This window comes from Bicyclus anynana, chromosome 13 (assembly GCF_947172395.1).
Source record: "Bicyclus anynana chromosome 13, ilBicAnyn1.1, whole genome shotgun sequence".
Lineage (NCBI taxonomy): Eukaryota > Metazoa > Arthropoda > Insecta > Lepidoptera > Nymphalidae > Bicyclus > Bicyclus anynana.
This window is the reverse complement of record NC_069095.1, coordinates 8,949,489-8,972,219: the sequence shown is the minus strand read 5'-3', so window position 1 is coordinate 8,972,219 and position 22,731 is coordinate 8,949,489. Positions and strand designations below refer to the sequence as shown.

The following is a 22,731-nucleotide window of genomic DNA, read 5'->3' as shown; positions in this document are numbered from 1 at the left end:
ACAAGGTAGCTACTGTGAACCGTCGAGGAGTTCCCTTAACTATCCTTCGTCTTCATCACCAGACCCCTAATACAGTCACAACCCATCTAGGTGGAAAGTTCTCATCAATACAAATTCATCAAGTCCAAACACAAGGTAGCTACTGTGAACCGTCGAGGAGTTCTCTTCACTGTCCTTTGTCTTCATCATCAGACCCTTAATACAGTCACAACCTATCTAGGTGGAAAGTTCTCATCAATACAAATAAATAAAGCCCAAACAAAAGGTACCTGCTGTAAATCGTTGACGAGTTCCATTGTCTGTGTATCAGCTCCATCATCAGACCAACTCCAAACCTTCATAAAATTATAGTGGTTTAAAATACCTTATAGAAACTCTAACAAACGCACTAGCCGTCTCTACAATTTTCGAAAGTTCCTCTCGATTTCTTCAGGATGCCATCATCAGATCCTGACATGAAAAAAATGGGACCACCCTGGAATCAAACCCTTTGAAACAAAAAAAGAATTTTCAAAATCGGTCCACAAATGACGGAATTATCGCTGGACATACATAAAAAAAAAAAAAAAAAAAAAAAAAAAAAAAAAAAAAAAAAAAAAAAAAAAAAAACATACATACAGCCGAACGTAGAACCTCCTCCTTTTTGGAAGTCGGTTAAAAAGTGGAAACGGCATATCTGTTTAAAGTGAAACTTACATCAGTGTAACTTTTACTTTGTCTACAAAAATTGTGACCTAGTAGAAATACTTCACATTTTTTTCCCTATAAGACACAGTTTGGTTTTTAACCGACTTCCAAAAAGGAGGAGGTTCTACGTTCGGCTGTATGTATGTTTTTTTTTTTTTTTTTTTTTTTTTTTATGTATGTCCAGCGATAATTCCGTCATTTGTGGACGGATTTTGAAAATTCTTTTTTTGTTTTGAAGGGTTTGATTCCAGGGTGGTCCCATTTTTTTCATGTCAGGATCTGATGATGGGATCCTGGTGAAATTGAGGGGAACTTTCGAAAATTGTAGGGACGGCTAGTGCGTTTGTTAGTGTTTCCATAAGGTATTTTAAATCACTACAACTTTATGAAGGTCTACAGTTGGTCTGATGATGGAGCCAAAACACAGACCATGGAACTCGTCAACGATTTACAGCAGGTACCCTTTGTTTGGGCTTGATTTATTTGTATTGATGAGAACTTTCCACCTAGATGGGTTGTGACTGTATTAAGGGTCTGATGATGAAGACGAAGGACAGTTAAGAGAACTCCTCAACGGTTTACAGTAGCTACCTTGTGTTTCGACTTGATACATTTGTATTGATGAGAACTTTCCACCTAGATGGGTTGTGACTGTATTAGGGGTCTGGTGATGAAGACAAGGATACTTAAAGGAACTCCTCGACGGTTCACAGTAGCTACCTTGTGTTTTGACTTGATAATTTTGTATTGATGAGAACTTTCCACCTGGATAGGTTGTGACTGTATTAGGAGTCTGGTGACGAAGATGAAGGAGAGTTGAGGGAACTCCTCGATGGTTCACAGTAGCTACCTTGTGTTTGGACTTGATAAATTTTATATTGTTGAGAACTTTCCAATCATATGGATTGTGACTGCATAGGGGTTCTGGTGATGAAGACGGAGGACAGTCACCTTTCACGTTTTTCTGAATATTCATATTACGTGTGGATAAAGGGGGAGTGAAATTTTGTATATGAGTTAAGGTAGTATTTTTAAAATTGGGATTGTAGGACTAAGATACTTATCATAAGAAAATAACGTTTCAACTAATTGCTTATTAATTTTTATTCACACTCAGTAGGTGTGTTAACACTAAAAATGAAAAAATAAAAATTTTAATAAAAAAAATTCAACCGACTTCCAATTCAAAAATTAACCTAAACTAAAAAGCAAAAAATAACATCTTACCTATGTGCTACCTTCTGATCAGTTTGAAGGCGGTGCCAATCCAGTGTCATGTTTTAATTAAAGCCGTTTCTGAAAGAACCACAGAAATTTTGTAATTTAAACGGCTTAAATTAAAACATCACTGGTTTGGCACCGCCTTCAAACTGATCAGAAGGTAGCACATAGGTAAGATGTTATTTTTTGCTTTTTAGTTTAGGTTAATTTTTGAATTGGAAGTCGGTTGAATTTTTTTTATTAAAATTTTTTTGAATAAGTTAAACAATTTAAAAGATATTAATGAATAGACGCAAATATAGAGAAAATCGTTATTAACAATGCCTATCAAAACCTTAACTTTACTAACTCCAACAACTTACCTTCGATTAAGATGTAAGTAGAAAAAAATAACTGTTCGAAAGCTATTATTGAAACAGCCAACGGGGTCTGGCTCAACAGTTTCAACTGAACAAGCAGCAAATGCAATACTAAAATAATATGTAGTATAGGTATAATCAAAAATATCGCTGCAGATTCAGCTATTAATAACGATAAATTGTTAGAACAATTTGTTACTGACATTTATAATTACGCAAAACTACATTACGTAACAAATTGTTATTTGCAATTAAGTACAAAAATATGGCTTTATCTCTTGAAAGGCTAACCTCCAGACAACCTATGATGAATATATACGCGAATATAAAAGCAATTTAATTTATTACAGTAATTAATAGCATTGTTTACCCGAACACCGGTCAAAGTGACCGACCAACCTTGGAAACTTGACTAGTTTCACATTCAAAACTCGTTCCCAACGAGGCGGGTTGGATTCCAACGAAAGTGATTGAACTTCGTTGAACAACACGGAAAGTTGAAACGATCCCCGAGATATTTGCTCCGGACTTACCGTTCACAACTTTCGAAGTAATATAAAGTTTAGTTATCACTAATACACTACTACTTGTTACGTACGGAAGCTTGTAATAAACAAATTGTTACATGCAAACAATGGACAAATATTACTATCATTATCATCATCACCATCATCATCGTCATCGTTATCATCATTATCATCATCATCGAGTTATCAGCCGATGGACGTCCACTGCAGGACATGGGCCTTTTGTAGGGTTTTCCAAACGCCTGCATCCAGCGAATCCCAGCGACTCGTTTAATTTTATTGACTATATTTCCATAATACAGTGAATTGCAAATACTGTCTTGTTAGTCAGTGGTTTGCCTGTTTGGCTTTGGATTACAAGGTTCTGAGTTCGAGTCCACAATCGGGGTACGAAATACTGAGCTTTTCCTTGTTTTGAGATATTTTTTTCAGACCAGAATTGGGAAGTAGTTTTACACCCATTCATTGAAGAGCACGTTAAAGCCGTCGTTACAGGTCATTATAATTATTAGCATCTTAATGTCGCATTGGAACAACGTGGTAGGTCTAAACTTCATATCTTCTCTCCTAGAGGTGAGAAAGAGCCAAGCCTTGCAGTGGGCCGTTAAAATTGGCTGATAATGACGAATAGAAAAATAATAGCGAAACTAAGATACTTAATAGGCTGAATATTTTTAACAAGAAGTAGTTTTATTGGAGTATGTTAAAGCAACCAAACTAGTTTTTAACGAATGCGAATGGCAATTAAATTGAGTGCACATGTTCGCTCTTACAAGTTAGGTTGGTTTGTTTTATTTGCTCTATCACGATAAAATTTATTAGTTCGCAATCCGCGCGACTTAGCTTAGCTAATTTTATTAATTGAATGAAATGGGAGATCTAAGCAGTATTTATTTGTTTAACATAAGATATTTTATGTTTCATTATCAAGCATTATAAATACATTCAGTAATGTATCGGACGTATCGGTTTCTACCCAGAACAGTGGTACTGGGTACTCTAGTATGTAATGCTTCTTCATTTAATTTTAGATACCTACACAAAGCCTCAATAGCTCTACGATTATATGGCCGGATTTAAGACTGACCGGTTCGTTCCCCGATCGTCTATTGACAGCCCTGCTGGCACAGACTTTTCAGACTACTTGCTGTATGGAAAATAATTATTATTATCAACATAAAACTAGTACATAACATAATTATTTTATTTAATAATCAAGTCTTTCAAAAGTCCTTGTAAACTAAGTCGGTAGTTGAATAAATTTTGAATTTCTTTTATATGTACGATCGAACATTGCAGACTGAACCTTATTATTTTTAACATAAATACCATTCACCTTAATTTACATGACAAAAATAAATCTGTCCAATTCCGTGACGTCACACCTGTCACGGACAGCATCGCGTAAACGGGAAAACGCTTTTTATCAGCTTTATTTGGGGACACAGTGGTGGCTAGGTGCACAGAATTTTCAATTTCACAAATGTCACAACTAGTTTATGTTGAATGAGCTTAATTTTTTTTTTACTTTATTGGTATTGTAAATTATATTTTATTAGTATAATTTGCTTTGGTAATTCGTGCTTTTAATATTTATGATACCCATATGCTACTATAGTCTGTTTACTATATTTGTTGTTGCTGTCCAAATGAATGTCTCAAAATCCTTCTTTCACATTAATTCCTGGTCAACACACAAGGCAATCTATTTGAACCTTCTTGTCTAAATCTAGTCGAAGTCTATTTTCTATAAGAAGTCTTAATCTATTAAAGTAATAATTCTGAACAATATCTCTAAAGCATTTAAAATTGAGAGCACTTAATCATTCACGTATCTCGACCATTGCCATTAAGGTCCTATTAATTATGTCTAATACAATAGATACCATTAAACAGTACTAAATTCACAGTTAATGAGATATTTATTAGACAGAATTGCCGTCGATTGCAAATGGCCCCCATTCATCTCCGGCGCGATCGCCAATGCGCGAACATTAGAGAAAGTATGGGGGACGACAATGCCGATTTATTGTTCTCCCACACGAACAACGAACGGAATGCTAATTATTCAAATATAATTTTAAATTATGAGGTCAAAGGCATAAAAATTAACAATTAGTATGCCCGTAGATTTGCATCTACGGGCATACTAATTGTTAATTTTCGATTGATCGTGTATGGCCAGTGATCTGTTTTTTTATAAATAATGTTCTGAATAACCAATGAGGTCATAAAATAGAACCAGAATTATAAGAACATAATATTAATATGGCGCATAATACCTAACAAGCCATTAGGCATCGAAACTCGTAGTAAATATCGGAATAAAAATGACTTTGAGGCAATATACGCATTCAAGAGAATACCTAATTACTTGTAACTTTTTATTTACAATCTTTACAAGTTAGCCCTTGACTACAATCTCATCTGATGATAAGTGATGATGCAATCTAAGATGGAAGCGGGCTAGCTTGTTAAGAGTAGGATGAAAATCCACACCCCTTTTAGTTTCTACACGACATCGTACCGAAACCCGAAATCACTTGGCGGTACCTCTTTGCCGCTAAAATAGTAACTAGCCAAGGCCGAAGCCTCCTACCAGCCAGACCTAGACCAATTCAGAGATTGCATATAGTCTTTTTTGTTAACAAACAGAAGTGAATTATTTATTATCTATCATAGTTATTCTTATTTGCTCATTTCAAATACCCAAAGTAACACTGGTAACATATTAACTACGTACAAGCTCTCAAGAGCTCTTATTTCCGTTTGACCATCAAATTGAATAGATCCAATCTAGGATCACAGAGGTAGTCAGTGCACCTGAAAGCATTGAATCCTCTAAGCTGCATTGCCGCATCCCATTCCCTTTGAGAGTGTCTTAACATATTCCTGCTAATATTGGATTTCAAGCGTACCAAAGTCTCGAAAACCAATTTGTGCTAACACAACGCCTTTACATATCAGCCAGTTATAACAGAATCCATTTGCTTCAATTATTTAATTTTAAGCAATGAAGTTGTGGTATTCTTTGTCAATGTCTGTATTAAAATTTCAATTTCGACAAATGAAATACATTTTACAATAATAACAATGGAATACAGTACGCCTAACATGCGAAATGTCCACTAATAACGATGCAATCGCTCTATTTCTTTGCGTTGGGACGAAAGAGACGAGACTAGGACAGTTTCATTAGTAGAAATGTGTCTATTTTCTTCATTAGATAAATGTCGTTGTTCGCAAGTTAGGAGTACTTGTGAAGTATTGAGTTTGTGTTCAAAAAACTTATTTACCTGTTGGTTGGGGTGGTGGCTCTACAGTGGCGATCTGACCGTTGCTTCTTACAGCTGTCTTCTTTCTGGTACTTGTGGTGGCTGGACTCTTAGTAGCTTCTCGTTCTACCCTCTGGAACAAGTGAATTAATAATTATGTTTAAGTTAAGTCTACAGTTACAACAACAAGTAGGCATAGTGACGCGCATAATAAATTCGATCCTGTTGTTTCGAAACAGACGTACTCCAGTATTCAGTTTAAATGTTGTTTACCCACTTGTGATTACCAGAGCGTTCTGCGGTCTCATTAAAACCCAATTTGGGTCACCGTCTAATCTTTAGTACGTACGGAGCGAATAAAACAGCGCACCGTCTCCGCAAACACTTGCAAACACAAGCACCATGATTTAAGCGACGAATATCTTCAAAAAAACAGTTGCAGATAAAAAAGCCTCTTTGAATAGAACCGTTGAGTCGTGCAGGCGTAATCCACTTATTACGCCTGGCGTTTCCCTGAGTCCGAGCCGTGCTGAGTCATTGTTCCTGGCCACGCTGAGTCACGGCTCAATGCTCAGCTCAGATACGCCGACTCAGCAACGCACCGCACCGCATATTACGCTGACTTGCCAGAATGTATCAATGCACTGCACTAATGCTGATTGATACACGGATAAGCTCTATTAATTGATTCTGAGTCCTTAATACAGGGTGCTCGGGAGTACTTCTTATAACTCTAGGGTTAAATTCTTTAATAAAAAATAATTCAAAACGTTCAAGGAACATGTCTTCTAAAATTAATATTTTCGGAGTAAGTAATTAAAGTAATAAATTTAAATATAGTAATGTGATGGTGAGTCATGTGTATATTTTGAAAACAACGAGGAAATGTAATAGTTACAGCAGACACTAAAGTCACTATCACTCGTGCAAGAATTTTATTGCCAGGAAGTTATTAGAGTACATAATAAACGAGCGAATCGTTAAAAACATTCGGATGTCGAAAGACGTAAAGTTATTTGGATATATCAGCGCAAAAATATTAGAACAGCTGACCATGTGTTGACGTAACAAAAAGCTTTAACAACATGAAAGAAAATGGAAGGGGGGGTTACGAGTTACGGCACGCCATGCCAAGTATCGTGAAAAATGGGGCATGCGGCGGTCTGGGGGGGCAATCGAGGGGTGAATGGGGGTGGGTTGGAATGTTTATGTGCACCGGCGAACATTATGCCGTGACAGCGGGTTGCGTCATCGAAATATTGACAGCGACTACATATTACATTATTGTCTAAGTACATATCAACGACGAATTTTTTACTGATGCTTTAACTTTATAATTGAGTAACAAGTCTTTTAATGAAGCACTTAAACATATAAGAAGCCACAATATGCAGATAACCTTGTAAATAACACTATTATGGAAATAATGTGAAATTAGTAATTTTAGTTAAACAAATTAGTAAATTGCTTAAAATATAATCAAATACCTAAGCAAATTTGAAATAACTTTGTAAATTAGAGTACAGAGAGAGGTATCTGACGTCAATATCAATGAGAATTTCTTTTAGTCAGCCACTTTTATTATTTACTAGCTGACGCCGCGAGGTTTCACGTTTACGGGAACGGGAACGACGCGGTTCCCGTTGACCAGTAGCCAGTAGTTCCTGAGATTAGCGCGTTCAATCAAACAAACAAACTCTTCAGCTTTATAATATTAGTATAGATTACAATATAAATGTACGAGTATGTATTTTGTTTAGGTATCTAGAGAGATACAATGCATAATGTGATTTGATATTTCCAAATAATTCAAGTAGTAATAAGTAAACAATAAGTTAGTAATAACACACTATTAGATAGGGTTTGTCATGTTGTGTTTTATTAAGTTTTATTACTTCCTTATAGCGCTTAAAACATAATCAAATACGCCCGCATAAATCGCTAAACGGACTCATTAGACATTCTGCGATTTATTTAAATAACACCTACATATTTTCGGTCATCTGTATTAACGGTACTTAATACTTATACTAAAACAAAATTAAATATGATCGACAAATATAAACATAGTTTCTAGCATGTTCTTAGCACACTTTTTTAACATGACACCTACTATAAAATATGTTTGACAGGCTATTTATAAGGTTGTCAGCATAGCATGAAATATATGATAACTGTGCATCATACATGGATCTCCCCACTTATGGTGATCAATCAAGTCTTTCAAGGGGCAATATGATGGATCGGCGGTAGGGTCTCATTTTTTTAGTGTGAAGTAAAGGCACAAGATAGCCGAGTGAAAGTGAATTGCAGTGAAAGTGTGCACGTCGTATGACTGACCTACGCAATGCGACTGAAGTGGGCCATGGTTGCTTGCTCAAGAATCGCGAACCGCATAACTTTTCCACTTAACAATTAGGGCATGTTTCCACTCACCGTCTTGTTGCGGCGAGCAGGAATACATCAATTACAATATTAAAAGATGATCTCATCATTTTATTACATTACGAGCCGTGAATTGTACGGAAATCCCCATCGGTAACATCTCAAGAACGTTCCACAGAAAATATATTACACATGGATTCTAATATTAACCGCTATAGATATCTTCGTACAAAAACTTCATGATAGCCGATGCATATCCAGAGCTAGGATATAAGGGCGTACAATATTGTAAAAATAAAAATAATTTAATAAAATCAAAATGGTCCTGAACCTAAACCTTATGTCAGCCACTGACGATCAAGTAATCTCACATGCCTGCGACGTAAACGGCTTGACAGCCGATAAAACTGATCGTGTGTTGGTCGCAATGTGCTTGACATCATGCCGATCGCGACCAATACATGATCAGTTTTATCGGTTGTCAAGCTGTCAGCGCAGCAGGCATGAGAGATTACTCGTTCGTCAGTGGCTGTATGTCAGCTACATTACTCATCTATACAATAGTAACGGACGCCCTCGACATCATAGTTCACCCTTAGACTTCGTCCTCGAGTCTCGCTATAGACTCTCGACCCTCTCGCAAATTCGTTCATAACAGACATCTGTTAAACTAAATAGAAATCGCTTTATCCATTCGGGAGTTATGGTGCCACAGACAGTCTGACAAACAGACAGACACGTAAAACTTATAACATCCCTCTTTTTGCGTCGGGGGTTAAAAATAACACGACGATCAAAGGGTGAGTCAGCATGGAGAGATTCCATAGAAGCAACATAACAAGATTAAAATCTTATACTCAAAGTTACAAAAATAAATAATCTATTAATAATAACGGTAAATTATGGTAAAGAATCCATCGTAACCATAAGTACCCACGGCTGGAGTAGAATTATCAATATTATTAAGATTCAACCCTTCTTTAATCAGACACGAGGCCTACTCTCAATAGGTTAAGAACCTTGTGCTTGAAGGTGCTTGACTCGTTTGCCGCCCACAAACTGGGACACTCTAAAATAATTAAAGTTAAAAAATTAATGCTGTTAATTTTGTGAGTTGTTGAGCGTATTTTTTTTTAAGATTCGAGACCAAATGAGAAGATTTTTTTTGTGGCATTGTATAATACGTATTATGCTAGATACAGCAATAAATACAGCACAAAAGCATAAAAGCTCGTAAGCGACGTGACATCTGAAGAAACGTGTAATTTGTGATAATTGCAAAATTAATGTAAGTGATCAATGATATTAAATACTATAGATGAGTTATTATCGCATGAAAAATGAGCCGCTCAAAAGAGGAAATTTAGTCAACTCAATGTTAGTTGTGGTGAACAATGAACTTTAATTAAACAAATAATACCTAAATATCGTCTACAATATCGCGTTGTGTGTTCAGAATGTGTAAAAACTATTTATTACTTAAAGACGAAATGTGTGCGCTCAGTGTTATAGCCTATTATTCGGATCACTTTTTGCGGTGATTTTGTAGGGACGTAACCTATCTATAGAATAAAGTTATTATCATTGTAAGTGATGCTCGAAAAAGCACTACCTCCAATAAAGATAACTACCAGAAACCATAGAAGCGTAAGCCACCTTTATAAGCTAGTGTTTGATATGTAGGTACATAATTCCGTAGGCTGCTATAAAAGCGAACGATCCATTTAATGCCACCATAACCCTTGTGTGTCAGTCACCCCGACTTAAAGGCAACCCTCTTTAAGCCTTTATCGTCGAGTGAGAAATGATTAATCTAACAAAGAAAAATATTCGTATTATGAAGTGAAATGGTTAATGTTTGAAAGCGTCAAAAATGTTTACAGGTCTTTTAATATTTGGGAAAGCTTTTTATCGCTTCAGTAAACAAATCAGAATGTGTCGATTGTTGTATGATTACAAGAAAAAATTGGGCTTTGTAGCTATCACAAAAACTATTTTTTTAAACAAGTATTGATTGATGACTGTGTACAAATCATGAATTGAACTGCAATATAAGAATAGATGAGGTTTAAATACAAATTGTGATATTCATATATATATATCATATTTTAAAATTGTCAGATTAAAAATAACTAGCAAAATTATGGAGAAGGAACTCAGTTTTCAATATTACAATAACAAATCAACATCTTACTATATAACAATATTATTATAGACTATTCTATCTGTGCTATCTTGCAGGTCAATGTAAATACTTTCTACAATTAAAAGACTTAAGCGAATATTTTTAAATACTTATTTATTAAAACTTTTAAAACATAACACGCGGTATAATTATTATGAGTAAGATACAGTTAGGAAATTCCTAAAATCTTAAACACATTAATAAGAATTAACAACTCTTAAGAGGGATTACGACAGACATTAATATATATGCAGAATAAAAAATCAATATGAAGTAACTGTATTACTGTTACTGTTATTATTAGTTTTACTATACTTGAACGACGGTCGCCTGCCAGGATGATTATTACGTGTGGGTTGTAATCGCCTTAAGAGATTGTTTAATTTTCTATGTTCTAATATTGACCTACACGGTATTATCTTTGAAGACGTCATTAATTATGTTCTTATTAAAGCTAAACTTGGATTTTATCTTTTAAATGTAACTTAACCAGCTCTTTAGGCATACCATGTATATCATCATTATTATTGAATATCCACAGCTGGATCTGAGAAGTATAAAGCAACATCCCATATTTCCTTGGTATGTTCCCACATACCAGTTTATATCCATTTAAAAAAGGATATAAAATAAAATTTAAGTAAGTAGTTAATACATTTTTATGATTTAAGTAATCAATAAATAACTTTAATCGTTATAAAGGCATTAGTTGCAAATCAAATTGACAATTTAACTCAACGTTTTATTTTTTAATTTACCATTAACTCAATTGTGCCTACCCAGAAATTGAGTCCACAACCACTTATTATGGATCCACTTTCTCTAACCACTACGCTACCAAGGCTTTCTAGGAAATAACATTAAAAAGTTACGCCGTTGTTATGAAACTTTCCAGTTTATGGCAATTAAGAAGTTATCTTACTTTACTAATAAAACGACCGCTACTTTAAAATCTACGGTTATTTGTTACGTAAGAATAAGAACAAGAAATAAAGGCGATGAGGGAATCAATTATCAAAATAGGTATCGGGAATAAAAATAGAACATTTTACGTAGGTTGTTCTCTTTTATTTAAGACCATCTTTTACTTTAATCATTAGTCATAATTTCCATCAAGAATTACTTTATTAAAGGGCGAGGCCGTATCTATATTTTTTGTCTTGTATAATTTAACATTTATACAAATGTTTAAAACATAACCTAATATACACTAATATTATAAAGCTGAAGAGTTTCTTTGTTTGTTTGTTTGAACGCGCTAATCTCAGGAACTACTGGTCCGATTTGAAAAATTCTTTCAGCATTAGATAGCCCATTTATCGAGGAAGGCTATAATATATATTCCCGTATTCCTACGGGAATGGAAACTACACGGGTGAAACCGCGCGGCGTCAGCTAGTACGTAATAATATGTACTCGACCATCATGCTTATGACCTATCTTTTAATAGTATTAAAGTTAAAATAATGTTGTTTCTCGCGTTTGTACGCTTAGATCTTTCAAACTACACATTGACTACGGTTTTTAACAATAAATAGAGTGAACCAAGAAGAAGCTTATCGCTCATGGTTTTCACGCGGACAAAGTCGCGAGTGTCCACTAATCATAAATAAACAAATAAATAATTAACATCTAGTTTCATTACGCCATCACAATAATCCTTGTTTGTCTATTTACCATATTTGAATACTTATAACTTGATAAAGTAATAACCTTGTATAGTTCTATTTAACAACGTCGAAACATACGACTACCTAATCATCAAGTCATTAACATACCTACTCGATAACTATTTGATACGTGCTATATTGGCTTTCGTCCCACGTATCACCCATCAAAAGTCAATTAACATCAACATACGTCTATCTCAAGTTTAACACGAGATATCAGAGTATAAATAACTAACTTAACTTGTTTGTTAATATTAATAATGAAGTTAATAGAAATCATATTAATATACATTTAAAAAAGGATATAAAATAAAATTTAGTAATCAATACATTTTTATGATTTAAGTATCATAACTTTAATCGTTATAAAGCCAGTTGTTGCAAATCAAATTGATAATTTTACTCAACGTTATACTTTTTAATTTACTATTAAACTCAATTGTGCCTATCCAGAAATTGAGTCCACAACCACTTATTATTTATATATACATACCTACTCGATAACTATTTGATACGTGCTATATTGGCTTTCGTCCCACGTAACACCCATCAAAAGTCAATTAACGTTAACATACGTCTATTTAAAGTTTAACACGAGATATCAGAGTATAAATAACTAACTTAACTTGTTTGTTATAAATCATATTATAATTTAACACGCCTACATTAGTGCTTGTTCCAGTTCGGTGCCAGAAGTTTTTGGACCCATATATCTATAACTAGTAACTACAGAGTGTACTAAACGAGACGAGATACATTAGTTTAGTTAGCAAAGCGTAGGTGTACACCGTTAGGAGTAAAATCTCAATGACCTCAGTTCATTGCCATACAAAATTTAATATTACAAAAAAATATTACTCTTTTTATAACTGTACTAATCTAAAAAGTGTTTAATTCAACTAATACCAAGTTAATATATTTTTAATTCAACCATTATTATTTTATTAATATTTTATAGTTTCTGATAAGTTAATACTAGTAAGTTCATGTGTTTTGTTTTTAGTGGATTTATCTGATTATTACTACTGACCATATATTAATTACTAGAATAAAAACATGCTAAATTTCCTAATAAAACTTCCACTTTTAAGCGATCCCCAAAGAAAACTTTCCAAAAGTTTCAAACATAGTCGTAAATAAATATACTGCGAAACTAGTTCGAGTTTACTTTCGCGTTTCATAAAAAAGCTTTTTAAATTCGAAAAAATCAACTCTGCATTTTATTTTAACGAGCAAATAGAAGAAACAGGAAACGTTCGCATTCTTACTGCCATTACTAGTTTGCACAACTGTACAGCTCTTAGTGGCGTTCGTACGGTTTTGAGCAAATAGGTCTAAGTGTGTCTTAAAAGGCCTCAACATTTCTGTCTAGGCCGGAATCTTTTCACCTAAATGAGGCCGTAAATTACTATTACGGCCTCATTTTGTACTTTAGTACTTACTTTTCTACTAAAATGGGAAGAAATCTAACACATTTGTTAAAAAATTTGGTGGAATACAAAGTAACTCAATATAATTTTACACTGAGGAATACATGACATTACAAACAAGTTGGAATAAATGAGAGGCATAGTTCAAGAGGTTTTCACCTCGAGAAGTTTAAACAGTGATAACTAGTTAAGATTAAAAGTTTAACTCGCAGAAGCCAAACGAAATGCTACAACAATTACTAACTACAAGAGAAGTTTTACAATCCAGGTCTGGATCTACAGGTATTCCAATCTATTTAAGTTATTTACATATTTAATAAAGCATATACACCTAATTCGGATCACTATTGAGAACGAATCTCCTCTCAGAATGAAAGGGGTAAAGAAGCTAAGTCCACCATGCTGGCCCAATGCAGATTGGCAGACTTCATACACGTAGAGAATTAAAATTCTAAGGTATGCAGCTTTCCTTCACAGTTTTGAGACACGTGATAATTTCTTAAAATGCACATACGACTGGAAAGTTTGAGGTGCATGTCCCGGACCGAGTTCAAACCTACGCCCTCCGAATCGAAGGCAGAGGTCATATCCACTAGGCTATACAGGTTACGATAAACTTAATGATAGAAAAAACTTTATAAAGAACATCATTAAGACCAAGCAAAAAGTAACCTCATTATGTCACGCAATCTTCAATCGAACACAAGTCAAACGATCGACCGTAAATAGTCGTTTCAAACGAAAACATAAATCAATAGGAAGTAAAGCTGAACGCTCACAGGAAGTTCGATAGCGGGTGAACGGCCTATTGAATATCGCCAGGTGATTTATTCTCGTTAGGGATAAGGACCCGCCCCTCAGTAAAGATATAACTTAGCATGAATACGTAGTTCCTGCCTGTTTATTGATTTTATTAGTGATTGAATATTATTTCTATTATGTAAACGCTCTCCATAAGTCTCATCAGTTTATTAGAGTAACTTCTCTATCAAAAGCAATACATAGTCTTTGTTTTTTTTTTAAACTAACCAGCGGTTTTTAAATCATTGACCTCACGAAAACTATAATCGATAGCTAGACGACCAACCTGTTTTTAAATATCAGACTACTTTTTGTGTTGTCTAGACTTATTTTAAGCTACTTAAATATTATTTTTTAAAGGCAGCTATTCGCAACAATAACACAGCAGCAGATTTAAATACATACTTACAACAAACTAAAAAAAATAATGAAAACAAGAAAGTGAACTTATCGGACATCGGAAACTTTTTTATCAGCAATATAATTATAATTACAACTGTATCCGTTCACAAAATTAACGACCATATCACTGATAACGAGGCAGCTGTAAAAATTACATAATTCATAGTGATTATCTTATAAGTTGATGTGTTATGTAATGACTACACGCTCCGGTTGACCCCGACAATTACTGTACTTACGAGGGAAACGTACACTCTACACTCGTTACTAAGCACCTCTTTTAACAATTTACTTATTCCTATTGGAACAAGTTTTCCGGTCTGTTGTAAAAGTTTGTTCATTGACTCCGTTAGAATTTCAATTGAAATATCAACTATAATTCTATTAAAATAAGCATTGATCCGCATTTTATAGTGAAGTGATCATTTTCGTTCAATCATACAAACAAACTTTTCAGCTTTACTAAATGATTATAATATATTCTTTTCCTTATTATAGGTGAGGATAGCTATTAGATAGGATAGTTGTATATAGATATTCAACTATTCTAACAAATTTTTTCTCTACATAGAGAAAAGAAGACTAACATAACCGTTCAAAAACCTAATGTGACGTTACAAAAACGCTTGTAAACCATGCATACTAGAATTAAATTATTAATTTTTGAATTTAAATTATGAAATTTCATTTTGATATATGTATAGTACAAACAAAATCGTAGATATAAAGTATAAAAGAAACTTTGAAGATCTTCCTTAATGTAATCCAAATATGAATGATGCCTCAGTAAGTAAATAAATTACTGAGCAATTTACTAACTTGATAAAGCGAGTTATTTAAACTCAGTAATGACTACGGTAAAACAGATTTACCTCTAGTCAAGGTCCGACTAAATGACGTTGAGATGTTCCATCACAATAGGCATGCACGTGGGAAGCTATTCAGAATTGTGAATGTGAAGACTTAAAAATAAATGAGGAAGTAGAAAATAACGATGACATAATAGTAGTCAGTCATCAAACCAGTCTGCGACACGACAAAGGACCCTCATGCATAACAATTGCATAAAAACTTCCGAAAGGCATTACGATACAACGACCCGAGCAACTTGCTCACGACACACTGTTTCATACACGTTTATCTACGAGTATATACTCGGACATTTCTAGCATTGTTTTTAGTGAATGATCAGTTACGTTTTCTTTTTCAAAATAAATTGAAAACCAGCAATATGTGCTGGTTTTCAATTTTACGTAGTACCTACAATTTAAAATGGTGGTTCAAGAACCACCCATTCTTTCTGTCTAATATTTTCCACTTGGTTTGTTTTCTCTTTTTTGTTATTATTTATTTTCTTATAGGGTCATTTCGCCCCACGATAGCCTATCGGCTTGGGGAGATGTTTTCTAGTTCTGTAAGTATTTTTGTTTCTTCGCGTTGTTTTACATTTTTTAACACGTATCCTAGAAAGATGAATGTAACAGACAGACAGTAAAGTTGCAATCCTTAAAACGGATACGGATATAGATACTTGAATAGGTTTTACGCATCTAAGATTATTATTTATTTTGGGATGAGTACCAAAAAACTTTTAAGAGTTTTTAGCCACCTTACTGTGACATAAAGACAAAAAGTTACATCATCAAAGATATATGATCTAAAATTCTCTGATGATGTATTTAAGTCATACACACGATATTCTGTTTTATATAAACGTAATACATATACCACCACGCCTCGGGCTGTATTCGTACCGTGCAATGTTCATACCGTGTTCCCTGTACGTTTATCTCAATCTGGTATAGAACGCCGGAGGGCAAGAGTGCAACACGACTCGTCCCTCCCTCCCTCCCACCTCACCTTACTAACCGGTATTCCTAGTCCGCTCCCAAGCTTAGTCTGCCCTCTCTAAGTAGATTACAACCTTAATATGGCCATTGGCTACCGATTAGTGGAACCAGTTTGTGTTGCACTACCGAGCGTTCTAAATCATACATCGTTATAAATCCCAAGTTACCTTTAACATTATTTGGAATAAATATCAACTGCATTACTGCTTTCTGATCATTATTTATTGATTAATTGCTTGTTTTTATAGTTATTAATTTATAGGAGTTAAATGATATAATCGCTTACGCCTATGACAAATACTGCGAGAGTCCACGATGACTAGACCTTGAAGTTTTCATAAAAACTGTAATTTCGTCAGTCCATACCTACCTGGATAAGCATGGTAAACAACTACGTAGTCTCTATGATCTCAACGTCATAGTTGACCACAACAAAGACAAAACTGGCCTTTTTTGGGCTATATTGACTGGATATAAAGCTAGAACTACCAATAGTAATTAAACAAAAACGAAAACTAACAAGGATGCCTCAACAATTTATGCGTATTATAGTAATTATGTAGCTACTATACTACGTACACATTGTAAGTAGATTCAATTACACGTTAACTACATCACAAGTAAGATAAAAGCAGATAGATGAAACAGTAAAAGTAAAACAAATGACATCACTCCCCATCCCATCATATTACACGGTAGTAAACTTGGATCCGTACCAAACATATTTTATTAACGTCGTATACGAGACTATTAAGAGTATGAGAAGGGGAAACGGGTAATTAATCTTCTTGAACACAGAGCAAAAGTGGAGCGGCGCGATAAAGGAGAAATTAGCCTTCGATATCCTACCTACTCGCGTTATACAACTTTCGAAAATGTCGCCTTTTATATACGTCCATTCGTAATTTTGAATTACGTAATTTTTATTTACAAATAAATGAACTGTTTACACAAGTAGTATTGGTAAACAATTTTTAATTTTAATACATAGTATTTCAAGTAGAAGGACACAAGAGAAGAAAGCAAAGAAAGAGATGGTTAGTATGTGTAAAAGGAGTAGATGATAAGTTAACAAAATATGTAGAAGCGAAAGGAAGATTGACATATTTTGGCGACCCCATTTAAGTGGAATAAGGTAAAGGAGATGACGATGATGTTCGGAAAAACAAATCACTTTCAACGGAACTTATAGCCAATAACTTTACTTAGCCTTTTTGTATTACAAGAAAAGAATGAAAGGAAAAACGTCTATATTCATTTTAGTGTTACAAACAGTACATTCTATTTTACATATTATATGACTGTCTGTGACACCAAACAGAAAGAGTTTACAATATTTTTTTACAGTATCAATAACTACACTTATAGCTTTGCCAATAATCCCTTTCTGTATTACAGTTTTAAAAACTGCACTTATAGCTTTGCCAATAATCCCTTTCTGTATTACAGTTTTAAAAACTGCACTTATAGCTTTGCCAATAATCCCTTTCTGTATTACAGTTTTAAAAACTGCACTTATAGCTTTGCCAATAATCCCTTTCTGTATTACAGTTTTAAAAACTGCACTTATAGCTTTGCCAATAACCCCTTTCTGTACAGTATTAACAACTGCATTTATAGCTTTGCCAATAACTGTCTGTGACCCAAACAGAAAGAGTCTACAGCATTTTTTTTTTCAGTACCAACAACTGCACTTATAGCTTTGCCAATAACCCCTTTCTGTACTGTATTAACAACTACACTTATAGCTTTGCCAATAACCCCTTTCCGTATTACAGTATTAAAAATCCTCATTCCAAAGTTACAAGCATTGTTCTCAACGTTGCGTGATATTTGCAAAGGCGAAGTAAAAGCTTTCATGTCTATCGTCCGTGTAGTGGTATGTTGTCAGGTAAGATTTATTCACGTAGTTGTAACATGCGGCGGGTGGGCGGACGTGGGATGCAGACGGTACGAGATCGGCCGCCTCTGCGATGTTACGTCTGGGTCTGGACCATTTAAACCCGTATCCGGAGCCTGCCTTTCACGGATAATGTTTTCTAAACCCATAACAATACCCCATACTATAGGACCTACTGTAGGTCCAATGGTTAGCTTATGTGGTTTCGGATTATGAGATCTGGGTTCGAATCCTGCGTCAGGTTATAAGATATTTTTTTTTAATTTTCATTTAAAATTTTCAGCCTGAAGATTGTAACGTGGGGTTGTACTTGTATTACACCGCCGTTCAGCCGTCGCTCCAGGTCATTATCATTAAAATATGATAGTGGTTGTTAATGACTTTAATAGTATCACTCCAGTTAATGAAAATATACACGACAAAAAAGCTTGGAAATGAAATGTATTACATGACTGGCTACTTAGACACCTATTGTTAAATGGTGATAAACTAAAAAAGAAAAACTCGTGGTCTTTTCTCGGACTAAGGCGCCCTCGTAAATTTAATTTCAAATTTTCGACTAATTATTACCACCGTCATCTTATGATATTAATACCTGACCTTTCGAAAGTGCGTGTAAACTAAGCCTTATTGAAACAAATGAATATTGACTATTACCCGCCAACCCGCATTAGAACAGTGAGGTGGGTGTAAGCTCCATATCCTTTCCCCTATAAGGAGGGAGGCCTGGACTGTTAAAATGTGCTGATAATGATGATAACAATACCGTGATATCCGAAGTCTACAAAGTAGGCTACAACTTTGTAGCGACGCCGTCAAGAGAAAAGGCTACACGTGCCTTTTAATTTGGCCAGTCCTAAGAGAGAAACACCACAGGTATAAAGGAATCCAATCAGCGGGCGAATGTTTATAAATAGCGTCCACCCGACTGCGGTCGCTTTATAACACCGAACAAAGGAACAATAACGACTAACAAAGAAGTTAGAAAAGAACAAAAGCAAACATCGAAGCGAGTCAAACGGCCTGTTTCCTTCCAAGGCGACGTAATAACAATAACAATATGGCGGCTATCGTGTGTGTTCTACAAATGATGCGCGCAATTGATCCAAGTCGAACTCGCGAATCAGTGTTACCAACTCTCCAAAATATTTATCCCTAAAGTTGGTGTCAAAAACCCCTAACAATCGCCTTAATTATTGAGTTGTCCCCCTAAAAAATATAAATTCATAATAATTTAGAAATAATATGCTGTCATATGTTTCAAAAGTCTATATTTAATACAGACAAAATACTACGTCTTTATCTGAAGATTCAGATTTTTTGAAATCATACATGTTGACAATGAATAAATTTACCAATTTTTTTTATTCGATGAAAATTGCCTCCCATTGCCTCAGAGTGGTTGTAGAATAACGTATTATATGTCGTTATAAGTCGCTAGGCCAAGAAAGAAATATTAAAATTATCATCAATTTAAAAATATTAAAGAGTCAAAAAATCCCTGAAAATACCCCTAAAAAAATCCCATTTCACTTATTTGCCCCCTAAATCTGGGGGGAAAACCCCTAAGTTGGGAACCCTGTCGCGAATATACATAATTTAGTATGTGTATAAGTGTATCTTAATTACTGTCCGAATTAACGGTCTACTGATCTGCATCTGAAAAGAGACGGCATTACAAATTGGGCTGATGTAGGAAAGAGATAGTGGCGTTATCGGGGTGTGGCTATCCGTAGCTACTTTGTATTCACTGCAAGTACCTACATAGTTGCACGCGAGCGCATATGTATATGTGAAAATGTTTATGTATCCGTGTTTATATTAGGCAGTCGTGCTCACGCTATTATATGATAATTAGCTTTCCGAAACTTCACCGTTTTGATGATAAGCGTAAGAATAATAAATACAATCATAAAATTATTCAAAATGTACCCAAAAAAGTAAAGTATGTCATATTTATAAACTATGCTTGCAAAGAAATTAAAAGAGTTCACAGAATCCAATTAAAGGGGTTACGTAAAAGGGAACAAATTATAAACTTATAAGTGTAATAGCTCTACTGAGAACACTGCAGGTGCAATACATAAATGTCAATGACCAATGCTAACCGGTGCTCAGTAGTGTGAGACAGGCGCCGGCGTTGCAGACGTCGTCTTCGGCCACAAATCACCAAAATCAAATCACTTCACAACTCTGAGCGATCATTCGAAATTTGAAAACATGTGAAGTCAGTGCGGTGAAAGGTACGAGATGCGTTAAAACGTTCCGAGCTAGCGAGTAGCCGAACGTTCGTCGACGCGGGAGAATGGCGCAAACTGGCGCCGCGGGGAGGGAGCGCCCCCCGCGCCTCGCCCCGCGCCCCCCGCACGCCCGGCCACCAGACACAGGCTTGCATAATTAATCAGACTTCACACTTCCACTCATGCATTGCACCTTCCGCACACGCAAGGTCACCGTTTTTGTAACTGCAGACCGATTAATGATGGATCTTACAAAATTTCTTATAGCTCCCGCAGACATAAAATATGCTTTTTTGCATACGGGGAGCATATAGCAACATGCTGAGCTGGGACCTTTTTCTAGGTTATTACTTATTACGATAATTGTGATGTGTGGCATAATGGTAGCAATAAAGATATTTTCTTTCTTTCTTTCTTTACATACGTAAGTTCAAAGTTGGCCTACTATGGCGTATAGTACTTATACTAAACTGCTTACTTAGACAACTTTTTAATTGTACGTAATGATAACTAAATCTCGATTCTGATACGATCGATATATCCAATTAATTTGTTGAACGATTTAGTTGGAGGAGATGTATGGGTTAGCATTTGTCACGATAAATCTATTCTCATATTGTGTAAGTAGTCCAAACTTACAATTGTATTTATGGGAGTTCTTATTGTTACAAAAACATCAACATTATTTGGTCTACTCGGCATAGCGTTTGGAGAATGAAATTACTTTGCTTTGTGCTATTCTATAATTGAATTACTGAGTGACGAATATAATTTAGAAAAACTTTAATTAAATACACACTTCTTATTGGTAACACAAAATAAAATATAAGCCTTTACAATAAAAAACCACGAACTTTAAACGAATACCTTCGTTTAAAGTTCTCAAAAATTCCTGACTTAACAGGATCCTAGAAGATTACGAGTTTAAAGAAGATGTGTAGAATTTAATTGAAAGGAAAATTACTCTAGTATTTACCTCCTACATAATTATAACCACAACACAACACAATTTAAATACGCATCCACAAACAAAACGCAGCGAAGAGCTAAACAATGGAACGTGCCTGTCAAAAAATACTTGAAGCCGTCTGTCGTGCAGGTCAAAACTAATATTAACCTTCAAACAAAACAAGAACAAAGTAGCGAGTGGCACGGTAAAACAGACCCCCCCACGGGGAGTTGGGGGGGAGACGGAGCCAGACGAACCCGGCGTCCCGCACTTGTCGCGATCGATATCCGTATACCGTGCACGGGAACTCGCATTAACTAACTCTGATACAGGCGGAAAGTCGGCCGATGTTGTTGCAAACTTTGCCGATTACGCCGAACAAGCCCCCTCCTCTCGCATCGTAGTATATCAACAACACGGGTAATTATCATTATCAGCCTGTTTTAAAGGCCCACTATAGGGCCAGGATTCCTTACAGGAGCTTAGGGCCCACCACTCAGCTCTAACTGGTGGTAAGCCCAGTAAGAGGTTGATAAAGTGTTAATAACTATTCATATTTTTTTTTCGTATGGAATCATCATCCCCCGAATCCATAGTGTGCCTTGACGCTTCGTTCATAGCTGTAACGGTTTACCTTTCAGCATGCCCTGTGTATGTGACTGCGTTTCGGATGACATTTTCCAAAAATATCTTCAAAAAACCACGGGTCCTGCGTAAATCAGACCGGATATCCTCTATATCCTCTCTTACTTTACTCCTACTTACTCCACCTCTTCTGGGCAATCTACGAATGGCAGGCTTGGTTATCCCTTCAATGTTATCTAGTAGGACTTTTCTGTGGCGTTTCGCG

At 35.2% G+C, this 22,731-nt stretch overlaps 1 protein-coding gene across 3 annotated transcripts in view; it reads right to left on the bottom strand.

Moving 5' to 3' along the window:
* Positions 1-22,731, bottom strand: part of LOC112051327 (lysine-specific demethylase 3A) — a 239,103-nt gene that overhangs the window by 111,802 nt on the left and 104,570 nt on the right. For all 3 annotated transcript variants that reach the window (XM_052885108.1, XM_052885110.1, XM_052885111.1), the window contains one exon: positions 6,091-6,202. In XM_052885108.1, coding sequence (XP_052741068.1) covers positions 6,091-6,202 — 112 coding nt within the window. The remainder of the gene's footprint in view (positions 1-6,090; positions 6,203-22,731) is intronic.